The sequence below is a fragment of the Hippoglossus hippoglossus genome, chromosome 9 (genome assembly GCF_009819705.1).
Source record: "Hippoglossus hippoglossus isolate fHipHip1 chromosome 9, fHipHip1.pri, whole genome shotgun sequence".
Classification (NCBI taxonomy): Eukaryota; Metazoa; Chordata; class Actinopteri; order Pleuronectiformes; family Pleuronectidae; genus Hippoglossus; species Hippoglossus hippoglossus.
The window spans coordinates 10,097,605-10,114,965 of NC_047159.1; the positions used below are offsets into that span (position 1 = coordinate 10,097,605).

General features: G+C 45.2%; 1 protein-coding gene across 1 annotated transcript in view; it reads right to left on the reverse strand.

The window, feature by feature from the left end:
- Nucleotides 1–5,630: 5,630 nt before the first annotated feature.
- LOC117767978 (zinc finger SWIM domain-containing protein 6-like) overlaps nt 5,631–17,361 on the reverse strand; it is a 43,468-nt gene continuing 31,737 nt past the window's right edge. Inside the window, exons 8-14 of the mRNA XM_034595965.1 lie at nt 17,088–17,234; nt 16,560–16,820; nt 15,527–15,662; nt 8,133–8,290; nt 7,779–7,942; nt 7,106–7,187; nt 5,631–7,008 (exon numbers count right to left, since the gene is read on the reverse strand). Of these exons, the coding sequence (XP_034451856.1) occupies nt 6,143–7,008; nt 7,106–7,187; nt 7,779–7,942; nt 8,133–8,290; nt 15,527–15,662; nt 16,560–16,820; nt 17,088–17,234 (1,814 nt within the window). The 3' untranslated portion in view covers nt 5,631–6,142. The remainder of the gene's footprint in view (nt 7,009–7,105; nt 7,188–7,778; nt 7,943–8,132; nt 8,291–15,526; nt 15,663–16,559; nt 16,821–17,087; nt 17,235–17,361) is intronic.

Here is a 17,361-nt window from a genome sequence, read left to right on the forward strand (position 1 = left end):
GTCCTTTCTGCTTTTAAATGAACCTCTGCCTTTCTTATTAATGTCCCCTTATCGCTCATCACGGCCACTGACCCGCCGCTGTAACCCCTTCCCACTCAACCACACGAGAAGCTCTGGCAAGTGGTCGCCGCAGAAGTAATTGAGGGCAATTTTCAAATTAAAATTTAAACCCCTCGTCCATCTTCATGCGGTGGGGGGGAGCCGAGGAGAGGGGTTTTGGGGCTGATGACTTGATCAGGTTTTGTGAGCGAGGCAGGTACTCGGGCTGGGCGAGGTGGGATGATGAACGAGGGGCATTAATCTCTGTGACAGAAAGAGAGGAGTTAGCAGCGGTGATAGCAGCGCTAACGGCTTTAATTAGCATTTAATCAGATGCCTCGGGGCCGATGGAGGGGGAGAGAGGAGATCAAACTCCAACGGCCTTCTGTAAGACGAGGAGGAAAGGAAGACGGTCCCTGTGGTAGCCGGCCTGATGCTGCAGGCAGTGTTGGAGAACACATGCCTATGATCATTTTTTTGTTCTCCTGTAATGATCGCAACCTCGATGCACCACAAAGGCCCCGGACCTTTTGCAGAGAGAGCTAGTGTAATGGAGAAACTACATTCTATGTTCTTTTCCTGGATAGTTTAACTCCACAAGTACTGAAAAGATTATTGGAAGGTTTATATTGGGTGAAGGAGGGAACAAGGGGGAGAAAACTGAACATGGATCCACAAATGCAGGGCAGGTATTATCCAAAGTGTTTCCCACTTCCTGGTACGGTACAGGAAGTGGGAGGAAACATTTTGGGTATCCAGTATCCTACATGGTACAGACATTATCAGGTAACTTACTGTTGGAGGAAGTCCGAGGCCTGGATGGGCATCTCCAGATTTATCCATCAGCAGAAAAGATGAGTACCTGGGAGGACCCGTCTGGACTGAACTCTCACTTCCTGTTGTGTTTTGTTTTTCACTCACTGGCTGAGTCTCAAAGCGGAGGGCCACATCCTTCAGAGGCTGCATTTAAAGACCAATTGCGTCACTGCGGCGCGACTGTCCCGTGTGTGACCTCTGCCTGCATCAAAACGGAGACCTTTAATTTAAACTTGGAGTTTTGCCTGATTCCTGCATGTGAGTCTCTGCTCTTAGTCCAGCCACACTACCTCGGATAACAAATGTTTCTGGTTCTTGTGAATAAAAAAAAGAAAAAGCGTTCATTACCAAAAGGAAGTCAATAAAAAGTTAGCTAAGACTTTAATTCAGTTTTTCAAAAGATGAAACATCATAGGCCTTAAAGTTCTTTTACTTCCTGCCTCTATCAACAAGCTGAAGCATGTTTCTCATAGAAACTGATAATAAGTTCAATGGTCGAAATCAGGTCACTTGTGATTTTGGGTCAATTTCAGATGAATGTGGCAACTTTGAAGTTTTGTTCCAAGCTGTGAGGAAAAGGCCAATGTGCGACTCTGACTGACTCCAGGTTTACTTATTGCGGGATTTACTCAACAATAAACAAGTATCTATGACTTCAAATGAAAAAGAGAACAAAGCTTCACTTTACAGTTGCTCCAGAACTGGATTTGTCCGTGTCACTGTGATTTCGAAGGTTTTCTTGTCGTTGGTAAAGAATGTGGAAGTTCTGGTCTCGTGTTAAAGTCTCGTTCTGCTCTGAACAATGTTTCCATTCTGTTAAAATGACTCCTGCAGAATTTAAAGGTTGGTTCGACTTAAAAAGTGTTTTCCACGGGTTAAACTATAAAGCATAAAGATCTACAGTTCTGCAAGAACATGTCGAGGCCTTGATGTGTTGTGAAGCTGTGAACCAGTGTGTGTGTGTGTGTGAGGAGTTGTGAAAAGAGAGGGAGGGAATGCTCCAGATAGTTCTGATGGTGGTGATGAGGAAGAGGGCTTTTGGCATGAAAGGGGCCAGTGTGTAATCATGATGTCATTAGGAGTATACAGTGAGACAGACCGGAGGAGGCTGCTGCTCCATGCTGCACCCAGGGGACGTCATTACCAACTGGAACTGAGCAGGGACCTGAGCACAGGTCAGACACACAGGAAGTGGTCGAACACACACACTGACACACACAAGTGTACGCTTACTCGCATGGCTACACACGCATGCAGGAGTGTTTTGACTATCTCTCTCACTCTCTCTCTCACTCTCTCTCTCTCACACACACACACACACTCTCACTCACACACACACACACACTCTCACTCACACACACACACACACACACACACACACACACACACACACACACACACACACCACATAACAAATGGACACTTCTGTCTGGCATCTGACAGCAGACGGGTGCTTTTGCTTCTAAACCTGACAAATTCCTCAATATCTAAGTGGACACCTCTATGGACAAATGTGCCTCATTAATGAGCGCACACAGATGGACAACACACAAACACACACACAGGGAACGCGGGCCGAGAGCTCGTGCTGTGCTAAGTTGCGGAGTGTGTGTGTGTGTGTGTGTGTAGCCGTCTGCGCTTCATTACTGTTCACACACAGACAGTTGCAGTGTTTTTGTGTCAATGTTTAATGAGGGGCTGGGAGTCTGGGGACCTTTCTGCTGTCAGGAGCTCCTGTAGTCTGGAGCTACCACCTGTTCCCCTTCACTCCCTAAAGGCCTCAACACACACATACACACACACACACACACACACACACAAACACACGTATGCAAGAAAACACATGCAGACACACAGAGGCATGCAAACAAGCAGGAGCACGCACAGAAACATGCCTCCACAAACACACCTGACAAACTACATACACTGATTTAGTCGTCCTGTGACACCACTGTTGGCGTTGGACGCATGTAAACAGGTTATTGTGGTTGGCTGAGCCCCGGCTGCATGACAGCAGCTACAAAGACAACGGGAATATCAATTGATTCATTTCATATTCCTCGTCAGCTCGCCTGAGATGACAGCGTGAAGGCTGCTGCCGGCGAGAGTGATCCCTCTCTGGCTTTTTTTCTGACGCGGCTGTTTGATGGAGATCTGCACCGTCCTGACTGATGAGTCGACCAACGCACGCCTTCAAATCGCAGGCCGCAGTTTCCGTAACGACCCATGACAGCACAAAAAAAAAAATGCATCCTGTGTCAGAGAGCAAGGATAAAAAAAATATATACAAAAATCAGCTCTGAAAGACATGAATATACATTTCAAAAAACTAACTTTTATTAAAACAAAAAAACAAAAACAAAAAAGAAATCAATTATTGACTCATTAACAAGATTATAAAACAGTGATTTAGTTACATAAATAAATTGATATCGGTGTATCAAATCTTAATTTCATAAGCATGTATACATGGGTCATTGTAATAAATAAACTGGGAGAGCAGAAGATTCCTACACAAACAAACAAAAAATAATAATAATAAAAAAAAAAAATGAAATAAAAACAGCTAGAAAGACTCAGAGGAAATTGTTTCTGAAGAGAACAAGAGACACTGGACAATGTAAGATTTTTTTTCCACCAAACACACGTGAGGAATTGCTTTGTTAAAGCATGAGTTACACAGCCATTCACTTACTAATTAAGGACACTAAAGCTGGGACCAAGGTGGGTCGTCTCTCACCTCTTTCGAACACGTTTGGTTGTTAGACAGATCTCCTGTTTGGTTACTTTAAAGCGTTAAGACACGGCAAGAGAAAAGGCTGCTTTTTTATCTCAAATCAACGCAAAATAGAGAAACAGATGCACAGAGAAACAGAAGAGAGAAAAAAACTCTGATACAAAGAAGAAAGGTAAAAAGAAAGGCAATTAATGAGAGGACAGCTGAGCAGTGCAGAGGAGACACTGGCAATTCTGTGGTGGATGGAAGAGAGAACTGTGAATCCAGGATAGATTGAGCCTGTGCATAATTACCACTGCGAGCCTTATTGAGTTGCACGACTGTTAAATTGCTCCGACAAGTGTTATATTACTTCAGCCGAGATATGTCCTTAAAAGCATGTAAGGCTGGACACATAATACATGATTATTTTAACCGGATTCTTCTTCAATTAGCTCCTGTGTAAAGCACATTATAGTTTTTTTTTCCGCCCCCAAAGGATCCAATGGAGAACGAGTGCTAGTACAACAGCTTACATGCATAATTAAATACTTCAAGAAATCCTTTATTGTGTTTTTTTTTGTTTTTTTAAATCGACCGATGTCCTGAAGTAGTCGACCCCCTCCCTCCCTGTGCTTCAGTCAGCAGGAATGAATTTTTCTTTTCTTCGCCGCCATCACCGATTTGACTCAACCTGCATTTCTGACGGGGTCCAGCGTCTCAAGTATGAACACGTGCGGCCCTGCGAGTCCAAAAAGCCGTCAACGCGGTAAAAAGGTCAAGTCCTTCTGATATGTTCTGTTTTTCAACAAAAAGAGGAGAAAAAAAAGAGAGAGAAGACAAAAGAGAGAAAGAAAAGGAGAGCGAGAGAGAGCAAACTACAGCGGCTTCAAGTATTTCACATTACATAGAATACTCTGTATAAATTAGTTAACATATACTTTCAGATCCTCCATATTCAGACATATACTATGGCATATATACAGAGTACAATAAATGCTCGCTCATGTTGGGTCGTGTTTTTGTCTTTTCTTTTTTCCTGTAGTCAGTCGCTCATTTGTTCCGCCTTTTTCTTTTTTCTTCCTGTGTAGAGAAATCCCTGAGAACGTTCTGGTTGACAATTACTGAAGGTTCCACACAATGAACTATAACAGCAGAAAGTCTAATTTCTATGATTCACATGCACAGAGGGAAATGACACTGGCCTCGTCCGGAAAAAAAAATACCGTGCAATGGTGGCTGCAGAGATGAGAGGGTGTATGGGGGGGGGTGCTGACATACATCTTCAGAGTGCATCAGAGCCAATTCTTTTGTATTTGGGGGTGGGGGTGGGGGGGTGGTGTTGTGTATAAGTACCAATGCCAGGGCGGTGACGTACAGCAGAGCCGAGCGCGGGAATCACAATCTCCTCATAACCTTGGTCTCACTAGTGAATCTCTGGTTTCATTAACACTGTCGGCTCATCCGAGATAATAAATACCGTGACAGCCAAGAAAAACAAAACTGGGAGCAGGTTCAGTATCGTGTCATGAGGTAGTCGTCTCCCTCTGGGTGTCTGCTTCAACTATAGAAAACTACACTACATCAGTTTTTTTAGCCAAATTTCAGCTGTTGAATAAAAACCCAGCGGTACTGCATGACATTAATGTAACAATAATACTCAGTATCTGTGTCTAATGTGTCGTCACTGCCTCCCGTCCTCTGTGAAACAGGTTGAAACGGCTACTCATGATGTGGGCGGGGGACAACAACACGAGTCAGCTCAGAGCGTTGTTGTGTCTGTGTGTGTTTGTCTAATGAAGCTAATGCCTGGGACCCAGAGAAAACTAATGGCTGCTCAAGTGCTGTTGCTGTTGCTGCTGCTGCTGCTGCTGCTGCTGCTGTGTCTGAAGAAATGCTGATGCCAGCTTTCTGTCAGTGCTAAACCAAGCTGTGCCGAACCGAGCCGAGCTGTGCAGTGCTGCCCAGCACCCACCGGTGAGGGCCTAGACAGAGGGAGGTGCTCCGTGTGGTTTAAAGCCTTAGTTTCTCTTTGAGGATGTCGAGACGTTTTTTTTTCTTCGTTTTTTTTCTTGTTTGTACACGAGCGCTATTGTAGAAGGGCTTCAGCCACTCGACAACATATAACTCAATATACTCTAAAAAAAAAAAGGGGTGGGGGGGAAAAAGAGGATGTTTTAAAATCATAAAAATAACAAAAAGCCATTTCACTTTTCATTTTCCTCTCGCACACATGTAGAGAAATACGCACAACATTCACAACGTGACAAATTTCCTCTCTTCTGAAAAATAAAAACACTTCTGTACACGTAGTAGTAATAATATTATTAATAATAATAATAGTAATAATGTTTATAACAATAACAACAGCAAGAACAATAATACCGCGTGTGGCTCTGTTGATTTTTTGTCATCTTTTCCTTTCTCTTTTTGCTTCATTCTACAAGTCACATCCCTCTTTTTTACTTGTCTATGTAATAAGTCCAAAAGAAGTTCAAAAGGCAGACTCAAGTTAATAGAAAAGTACTAGAGTGAGGAGGGGGGAGCATCAGGTGACCCCCGGCCACACCCTCAGCCGAACCGCTCCCTCACCAGCATCATTAGTTTCTTTTTGCCCTTGTAGATCTGTTTCAGGTTGTCTATGAACTGCGTGAACTGAATGTGTCCGTCGTGAGCCATCATGAAAGTCTCCCGGGCTTTCCCCAGGAACTCGATGAACTCGCTGTAGTGGCGCGGGCTGATGTGTGTGAGGCGCGAGTGCGTGGTGTTGATGTAGGCCCCGATGGTTGCATCCAACAGCTGCCTGAGCGGCGCCTTGTCCAGCGACATCAGTTTCCCAGAGTTCCTGCGGCTGTGCAGCGCAGACACCATCCCCGGCGTGGTCAGCGTGCACCGCCGCAATATGTCCGAGAGCACGGTGGCGCACTTCACACTCTTGACCACCAGGGGGATGACTGCGGCAAGCTCATTTTTCCCCAGCGAGTGGCTGAGGGCACAGGCCCACAGCACATCGTTGATGGCCGGGTGTGTGTCCTGGTTGTAACTGAGGTTCAGATGAGCCATGGCTAACGTCGCCAGCTTATAAGCCCTCATTGGGTAACCGCGATGCTCCATGTAGCGTGCTATAGTGAACAGCTGCGTGTAGCTCATCCCCGTCGATGCCGCATCCAGTACAATCTGGTAAGCTGTCTCGAAGGCAATGTGGTCCTTTTCACAGAGTGTCAGAGCAGAGAGGGCGCAGTTCTGAGGGTCCTTCATTGCACACTGGAGGGCGAGGGTGCGCGCGGATGAGGCCAGGTTCTCCTGCTGGTGGCAGTCCAGGTGGAGGCGGACGATAGTGCTGTTGGACATGACGGTGGTGGCCACGATACTGGTGGCCTCGGTGGGGGTGAAGAGGGTGAACCAGCTCTGCATGATGCTGTCCAGCGCGTACACACCTGAAGGACACAAACAGGACAGAGTGATCAGAAAGGAACGGAAAAAGCAAAGAATACAACATTTAAAAAATACTGTGAACCATCTGCAGTGACTCACCAACTTCTGTGGCACATGTGACTAACCAGCGCACCATCTCTCTCCTCCTCCAGTTTAACGTGGACAGAGTTATTCTCATCACCTGAGGAAGATGGGACGAGGAGCAGAGGGAACGACAGGTGAGTTGACATTAAACAACATTACATTTTAAAGTAAATAATGAAATAATGGAACATATGTCCAAGAACAGTAATTAATTTTGTCCTTTGTGTAATCTTCAACCCTTTTCCAACATCCAGACAAAAAGAGTTTGATCAGTGCTGGCAGTGTAGACATCACGGGAGTCATGAGGTCTGGTGGTTGCGCTGCATGGCGGGAAAGGGCCATGTAATAAGGAGCAACCTGTGCACCCTGCAGTGCAAACACTGGTGTTCCCAAATTCCAAGACGATAAGTCCATCACAAGTTTTTTCCAAATTAGGATTCAAGAACACCAGAGTCGACCCAAGAGATTTATACATGGCTGAACCGCCGAGGCCTGCACAGGAGACTTCATCCTCAAGAGCTGTGAGCTAATTTCAGGAATTCAAAGAAGTTTTACAGTTGTTTGAAAAGAGAGAGAGTGGGACACACAGTATAGAGGCTTGTTATGAGTAGGATATTAAAAGGAAAGTTGTGTAAATTGGTTTGGTTTTGGTTTTCATTTGTCTGACAAACGCAGATTGTCTGTGTACCTGCAGTCCCAACTCCAGAGAGACTTTGAGAAGTGTGATGTCAGGCAGGCTGTCCATCAGAGTGGCGATCTTGAACGCGTCCTGTGCCAGTTTGAAGATGTGAGACGAGGAGTGAATGTTTTTCTGGATGGATTCCAGGACCGTCTCCAGCCTGCGACTGTCACCTAGAAGAGACACCAAAAGCAGAAATGATTTGTATGCACTTGTTTGTATGTAAATCATCCTCCATGTCACAAAGCAGCTACAGGTTCAATGATCTGAATGATAGGTGTTATGAGTGTGTTGCTTGTGCTATCTGAGAGTTAGCGTTAGTGTACGATGTGTTTATATCGGTTCCTGTGAATATATCTGTACCTTTGGCCGCAGTGAGCATGGTGGAGGCCAGCTCACACTGCTGAGACTCTATGTGGCTCAGGGTGAACCAGCGCGGGTAGCGGTTGGGCACCACCGAAACAATGTGGTGGGGTCGAGAGAGGTCACCGGACGAGGCCGTCGACTCTAACACCGGCAACCTTAAGCACACAGAAACGGAGAAAATTTATTAAACAAATCAATCAAATACATAAAATAAAAGTTGCTCATAATGACTTGTTACAAATAAAACAACTAGAATGCGTGTGTGTGTGTGTTTAGAATGACACTCAGTAGAACACATAGGCCCAACACACTCATAAATATCAGTCCCATAAACATGCCAGATTTTTTCCTTATCAAGATCCATGAATTATGTTGAAAGTTGATGTAACTCACAGTTCTAAAGCAAGTGCTAAACAAATTTCATAATCCGCCCCCCTGATTTTGATCTGCACCATAATTTAATTGGTTCCTCCCTGGGTCATCTCATGCCTCATGTCTCCACAAAATGTCATGGAAAATCAGTTGATTCATTTTTGCATATTCCTGCAAACAAACAAACAAACAAACAAACAAACTAGAAGTAGAACTCAGTAGAGCGCTTACTTCAGCGAAGGGCCCAACAGCCTCCTTAAGTTACATCAAGTCAAATCAAATTTCCCACTCATAGATATCAGTCCCCTTAAATATGACGGATTTTTTCATCAAGATCCATGAATTATTCTCTAAGAACCACACCAGAAGTTAATCCCTGACCCGTACTGCATCTTTCCACTAAGTTTTGTGGAAATCCCTGACGTTGTTTTTGTGTAATCTTGCTTACAAAGCAACAAACAGACCGGGGGTGAAAACACAACCTCCTTGGGCGGAGATAATAACCAGACTATGAAAAACGAGTGGCACTGAAATGAAAATCAGAGAGACACGAATCAGCCACATCACAGTGAGATCGTTTTCTTTCTTCTCACAGAAACAAGCAGACAGACAGAATTACTGTACAGACAGAAAGTCTTCATTATGACGCTCGGTCTGAAAGTGACTTCAAAATGAAAATGACTTCAGTGATCACAGGGGGATTACAGTTAGCCTATCCCTGCAATTTACTTGCAACCTAGTATTTAATCACCTAGAAACCAAGGTATAATTAGTATTTTCTTCACTCTAATTGGTCATAATGAAGTCGGAGCTGTGCAACACCTGCTAGAGGATGAAGGAGCTTCACTAGTTTCTCTCTCTCATTATAATAACACTGACAGGGCCGAGTCTTCGCCGGCACCACGAGCATCACCACCATTACCACTGTGGCCGGCTCATCTCCTATTCTGCTTCACTCCTCTTCCCTGCGCTACCACCTCAGTTTCAAAGGTCTCCTTTCCTTCAGAAGACAGCGCAACCTGGCCTTCTCTCAGCCAATCACAAAGCTAATTGAGTCCACGGGGAAATTAGGGAATTCACCTTCCAGCCCCGTAAGGCTGGACACACATCAAACAAATACCAACACACATGACTGAAAGGAGGCAGTGAGCTCACACACACGCTCAGACACACACACACACACACACACACACACACACACACACACACACACACACACACACACACACACACACACACACACACACACACACACACACACACACACACACACACACACACACCTGCCCTTTTGAAAACACATCAAAGCAGCCCAGTAAAAGCAATGTGATGCTAAATGCCAGTTTCAATTTCAGAGCAGAGTGCATGTGATACTGTTGCCACCTGAGTGAAGGCATGCACAAAAACAGCCTCCTCTTCTCTGCTCGCTTTTTTGCCCAAGAGGGCACGGGAGCGTCTCCGTGAGAGATGTGGCGACAGAAACCCGGTCGAGATGTGCGCGAGTGTGAAAACTCACACTCGGTGTAAAATTGAGATGTTTGGAAGCCCTGGCAACAGCCGCACACATCTAATGGAGCTGCTAAAAGCTTCAACAACACTGGGGCCTTCTGGAAGATTCCTGGGGTGTAGCAAAGCAAAAAAAAAACGGCCCTGGGTAAAGATGGAAGGCTCATCAACATTCCAGTCTTTGTTTGGTTTTCACCAGAGAGCCAGAGGCTTCCATTGGATGGGAGCTTGAGAGGCCTGGCCTGCTGAAAAATAACCTCCTCAAAATGTTGGGAGGAAAATCCATACTGGGCTATTGTTCAGTGAGAAACAAAAACTCATAAATGATAAGAGAAAAAAAAGATCCTCGTGGACTTCTCTGAGGGTTTCAGCCCGAGCACAAGGAGAGAGTATTCCCCGTGTCGGGTGCGTTCACATCGAGCACCTTGTAAACTACAGCTAAACGGTGCACGCTGTCTATAAACATGATCATCTTCTCTGCCAAATAACACTATACAAACTCTCAATTCAGTGTCAAGTGTGCTTAAAACATAAAATTAAAGTCATATTTCTTCACGGCGCTGCCACGGCTGGATATAAATGTGCATCATGGATGATATATAAAACACTAACAGAGGGAGCTGAAAAGAGGCAATCAATCCCCGCAGAGCGAGGCAGCGTGAGGAGGGGGGAGCAGCTCGGGTGTCAAACGGGTCCTGTGGCAGTGTAGCACCCTGTCACATCTGAAAGGAACGCGGTCGTACTCATCGCACCAGAGACAGTCAAGGACAACGGTGTGGAGGGCGCATGGAAGACAGACACCGTGTGGTGAACACCTCAGAGCACATATCTCCTCCCAGGCTCATCGGTCCCCTTATGAAACCACATTTAAATTCATTAGATCCAGATTTTTGTTTGGATCTCCACATGGATCAGTCCCCTAAACATACCAGATGTTTTAAATCAAGATCCACTAATTCTACGCCGGGAAATCAAGGAAAATGTTGAAAAACACGTATATCATTCCTGTTCATGAAGACCAAGTTATTTTGTTCTTACCCAGTCTTACTACACAAGTGTGTCCAATGTCACTCTGTGTGTGTGTGTGTGTGTGTGTGTGTGTGTGTGTGTGTGTCAGCAAGAGCAAGCGAAAAGGAGGTAGAGAGACAAGTCAGGAGAGTCTGAATGAATCACGTTCAGCTGCGCTTTGAAGAAAGATTTGACCAATTTAAGGAAGGCATCGATCATTATGTGGTGATTAGTGTTTTGAGCTGGTGGTTACAAACAAATCACAGAGAAGAGGAAAAATGCGTTTGATTCATAGTGAAACTGCAGCGGGTCAGAGGACGTCAGCTGAGTAGGGGGTCCTTCAATGTGGCGAGGACAACATTCGTGTTCACACTGCTAAAAGAATGTGGACACATGTGGCCCAGACCACATTCAGAGGTGGTCACATCTAACCGATCTGAGCGCTTCACACCTGTACTGAGAGCTGTCCACTTGTGATTGAATCCCAAACACCACATGTTAATACCCGGTGTGTACGGGGCCAAACACTCTCTAACATCTGGCTTTTGTCTGCCACAGGAATGGATACGACTCCCAGGTCACATGACTCTGCAATAGAAACGGGCTTTGATCAGCTGTGATGGAAGGATGACACCCGGGTGAACACCCCAATTTGGCAAGACAGCAAGTTCAGAGAGCGCCTCAGTTTCTAGCACGTTCCTGACGTTGAACTCGACGCACTGGGGAAAAAGCGAAAGGCAAACTCTTCCACTAGCAATAGAAATGGAGCCAATTGCCAATTTTACAAGGTTTACCCACGTTTAAAAAAATGTGTATACCCACTAATTTTGGTGTGAAAGAGTTATTATAGAGGAAGAAGAAAATGTGTGACAGGTGAAAGAGGAGAAGAAGGAGTGAGATGTTGATGAAGAGCAGCCCCTCCATGTTTTTACCCAAACTCCATGGCCCTTTGGATTTCTGGTCAGCATCACCATGACGACTGACCTCTCTGCCTCGTGCTTCTTTCCCCTCTGACTATAAACACCCTTCACTTTTCATAATCCATTAAGCGCACGTCTGTCAGCTAAGCGACACATCCGCTGGAAGACCTCCACTCTATACACAAACTCAAAGGTGGAAACCCTCACGATGCCTGACAGGAGGGAGGTCAAATCATTCTGCACACGACTTATGAGGGTAACCCCCAAAAATGTCAGTTCACTGCTCTTCAGTGCCAAGGATTCTTGAACTGACAGGATGCATTGTTCTCCGCACAGCAGGGAAGTCATCGTCGTCAGGTTGAAAATCTCTACATCCAAAATAGAAACTTTTCAGGGATCTAAAGCTGCATTTGGACCAAATGAACCTAGAACTTAGAGCCACAGGAACCGTTTTCAAGTATCTGAAAGGTGCCTGCAGACGGTTGGTCACCTGTGTTTCCACTGCGATCTCAATACCAGGGGAAATTAGACAAATTAGTCTGGGATTGAATTCAGACCCAGGTTTCTGTGGTTGAAACACATTGAGTCCCTGTAAAGGTTCATATAGATCCTGGGTTAAGTTCCTGTGGTTTAAACGCTGCTAATGAGACTGAGGTTTGCAGGAATTTTCTGGAACTCAGAGGAAAATGTGTTTTTCAATATAATCAGAACACAAACAAAGATTTTAACTACACACACAAATTGCAGCCACTTGAGTATATATTCATAGAGTGATGGTGCTACTTTAGAGTCAATAAAAGTAAATCCCAACTGTGGATTCCCAGCATCTTAATTTGAAAACATTGCTTTTTCATATCAACCTTTGCATGATCAAACAAAAATATAGAAAACATGTTTAGCGAGTATCCACTACATAAAAAGAGAAAATGATGTCGGCTACCTGCGAGTGTCAGTGACAGATCACTTCACTGTCTGAGAACAGCCTCTGACTGCTGCTATGATAAACTGCGCTGTATATATTCAAAGATTATGGATTATGCAGATGATCAGCAGCTGCGGATTACAGCGAGAATCCAGATTCATTAACATTGGAAGATTCAAATCTCATATGAAAATCTCAGATGATAACGTTCTACTCCTCCTTCTTCTTCTTCTGTGGCTGCAGTTGTATTCCGGGCAGCCCGTGAACCAGTAAGCAGCTCCTGTGTTACTTGTGTTGGTTGCTCACACCAAGCCATCGCACGGCACATGCTGCTCTCACACACTTGAATTAACCTCATCCGTGGTGCGTAAACACACACATACACACACACTTAAAAAACACTACTGGATAAGCGCTTTGCGCACGGAGTCAGTCTGACTTCCACTCATTAAAAAAAGAAGAAAAAAAAGAAAGAGCCGGTTTAAGAGCAACTGTGAAAGAGAAGACAAATAGAGAGAGCAGGCGAGAAGTGAAAAAGTATGTGTGTGTAAATGAGAGCGTGAGCTAGACTTTCTCTCTCTCCTTGTATCAATGATAGTGTTATAATAGGTCCATTAAAATAGCCCTGGTTCCTTTACCTCCTCCTCTATATTTAACTGTCCGCCGTCCCGTGGGAGCGGGGAGGTATATGCTATCATATTACACTACGCTACATTACACACATTCATTATGTGCTGAGTAGACACCCCTGGCTCCCAGGAGCACCCATAAGTGGCCATATTATTCTAAATCGCTGGTTTCACACCACAGTAGTGAGGATAGAGGAGGTGAGGGGAGGAAACGGGGAAGGTGAGGGGAGGTAGCGAGGGACGGCGGGGAGCGGTTGGCTCTGGGAAGAGCAGGTTTGGGATGCGAGTTTGGACACACGGCGGCTGGATGCGCAACCTCCAAACCACACCTCTCTCCAGCGAGAAACCCAACCGTGTTGTTTTGGGATTTGTTTCACTTCCTGATTCCTCCTAACTGGTGAACTGTGGGAACGTGTGAATGATGTGTTTGTTGTTCTTTTGTTCCCCGCTTGTCTCTGCAGGAAAAAAAAACTCCCCTCTCATTCATTCACTAATCATTTACCAGTTTTACAGCGATGGACTCAGAGAGGCCTCGCTTTATAGAAACACAACAAACATCCTCCCCACACTGCCCTCTCCCTGATGGCCCTGCATGTGTGTGTGTGTGTGTGTGTGTGTGTGTGTGTGTGTGTGTGTGTGTGCGCCTTCTCCTCATTACAGCCACACTAATTACACTCTCATTAATGTAATTAATATTCACTGATCCAGCTCCCACTAGTCACAACATCAAAACACTGCAGCGCAGACTGTTAAACACACATGCACATGTACACATTGTCCACAGACGAATACACACAGGAGCCTAAAGTGCCCATATTCTGGTCATTTAAAGATTCATGACTTCAATTTGGGGGGAGGGGGTCTACTGAAATAGGTTTACATGCCGTAATGTTAAAAATTATGCATAATTTGTCAAAAACACCACAGCAGATCCTCTTTCCACCTTGTGTCTGAAGCATTCCATTTTAGTTCTTCGCCTACTTCCCAAAAATTCCGTCTTGTTGTGACGGGTCAACCGCTTTGGGCGTGTTGGAAATATGCCTTACACAGAGGAATCCCGATCAGCTGTATACACTGTAGTGGCCATGGTAACAATGATGCTGTTGATGTGTATCAATTCAAGTCAGACTTTTAAAACCTGATCTCTAGAAACAGATTCTGTGAATGTGAATATGCAGAATCTGTAGGTGAAGGACAAGAGTTAGGGGCCACAAGCCTTCTGGGTTAGGTTTCCATTTTGACCAATCACGTTTGAGCAGGTTTTGGTTGCCCTCAGGTAAACAGTCCTTGTGTTGAGCAAAAGAGGTGGAAGACACTGACAGAAATGCATCGGCTATCGGCTTTTTCATTTATCTGCATTCATATACACATAGCTGTTTTCAGAAATTGGCCAAAATGTCATCTTGACCTAAAACACAACTCATTGCCACTGTTTGTGTGGAGAAATGTTCAACTCTTGTGATAGAAGAAACTAGTCGGACAGAAAACAGTGTTCAACCGACAGAAAGCAGTAGCTGATGGGCTCATAGATCGGGATGAATCAGCCAATAGATCTGAAACATTTTCAAGACTGGAGCAGGACATTACACAGAGATACGCCTTTTTGGTGTCGCTTTCTTAAAGTGTATATGTGACATTATAATTCTGTAATCTATCTCTGCCATAGAGAAAAACTGTATGTAGGCGAGGATGTTGCATGGTGGTATTGAAGCTTAGTAGAAAAGAAGACCAGGAATGCAAACAAGTCTTTTCAGGAGCAGTGTTTTAGGAGATAAAAAACATGCAGAGAGATCAGGATCTGATTTAGTATGAGGTGTCACAATAACAAACATTTTTAGGAGCTGGAATCTGGACGAATCTAAACGTGATCCCTCCAGTTTCAGGAGGTTAGAGGTTTTAAAAAGGCTCCATTTGCCCAAACGTTGGATGATTTTCTTAATCCAAAAGTTCAACATTTGAATTCTTCGAATCAAGATCAATCAAATTTGATTCAACATGATTACAGCAGCACACAAGCACGTAAAGGGACCTTACCGCATGGCTCTCAGTGCAATTTTGTACGCCAGTTCAGCGTCATGAGGTAGGAGAGAGGTGAAGAGATAACGGGCGAAGGTGTGCATGGGAACGCTCTCTCTGTGGACGATCTCTCCGAGGCCAGAGTACGGACCAGCTGTTTGAAAAAAAAAAAACAGCAAACAAAGACAAAAACAAAAAAGGGAGAGGCTGGCTTTAGTGACGGAACAAACAAGTGGAAAAAGTTTACAAAAAATCGGTCTCATAAATTCGATTAATTTATGGCATATGCAAAACAAACTATTAACAACAGGTGCCGTATTCTGAGTTGTTGTTTTTCCATTGTGTGCTGTGAGACTCATTTGGTTTGTGCCTTCCAGTCAGGAAGAGGCAAAATCATGCGGCATTAAAACAAACTGTGACGTCAAAAAACCATATGGTCGTGTGTGCAGACTTGGCCTCACGCTCGCTCCCTTCCCTCCCTCTCTTCCTGCACTTCCCCTCGTCTCTGGTGGGTTATTTTAAACCCCAACAGGCTCCGAAGCCGCAGACCACATCACACAGTGGCGCGGCTGCAGCCTCCTGGGGCCTGCGGAGGCCTCGGAGCCTGGTCTTCTATTAGTAATGGAGCCAGAGGTGGGTGGTCGTGCCGGGGCCGAGGCAGGGCTGGGGTTTGGGTGGGGACTGGAATGGAGATTGACTGGGCCAGGCCCTCCAGGATGTGGCACCTCCCTCCTCCCCCTTCTCCCATTTCCATAACCAAGCCCCATTCTGCTGCAGCCCTGTAAATGTACACACTGTTGTGTGCACACGCATGTGTGTGCTGACACAATACCCTTGGTGTAACTGTGTAAAGAGCTCATTTTGGTCTGGCCCAGGGCAGCTCAGCCTCTGTTTGCACCACAAAATGAAAGGATAATAAATACTGAGACAGAGTCCAATGTGTTTTTTTCCGATGTGAGGAGGTGTGTCTATGTATACGTGTGGGGACTGCGGAGATGCAGTGAATTAAAAGGAACAGTGAGCATGAAATAGAATCTCTCAGCTGCCTCACCCTCCAGCAGAAAGACGGCCTGTTTACGGAAGATTTTGACCAGGGTTTCGTCCACTTCCACTTCTTGCAGCTTGGCCAATAGCTGCTCTTCGTTGCGACAGACCTTTTCTTGAGCGTACAGTCCGTCAGGCATCACCCGCTGCTGGCCCAAGCCAATCAGAGCCGTCTCCACTGCGAGAGCCACGTACGATTCACCGTCTCCCAGCAATCGCTGCACGGGCATTCGTTGGAGTTCTGCTCGACTTATAACACTGGAGCAGTCTGCAGAGAGGAGAGAGAAGATGATCCAACAACGATCCGAAATAAAGATCAACGCCTCAGGAGCAGCGCTCTGTTCACTCCTCTGCCTCCTGTGCTATTTCTGGGAGACGCGGAGGCACTGAGGGACCGAGTGGTAGCTATTTTACCCATGTTACAATGTAGGAAACATCATATATAGATAAAAACAAATAATACAGTATGTGGTAAATATAATCAAAGCATATGTGTGAATTTGGTGTATGGAGGATTTTTGTTACACTGCAGTACCTGAGAGGTCTAAGCAGGTGTTGGAGCCCTCTTCTCCTGCTCGTCCCGACTCCGTCAGGGTGCTGAACAGGGTACCGATGGGATCCAGGGGGTGTCCCACCCAGCCCTCCATGTTTGTTACGGAGGTGTGGCCTTTATGGAGGATCTCTGAGAAAGGAGAGGCCAGATACACACATGGTTAAAAGACAAGTGCTGACACTACTCATGTATTTTTTGAATGAATATTTTGTGATTATTCAATGGCCTTCACAAATCACAGCAGATTGAAAAATAC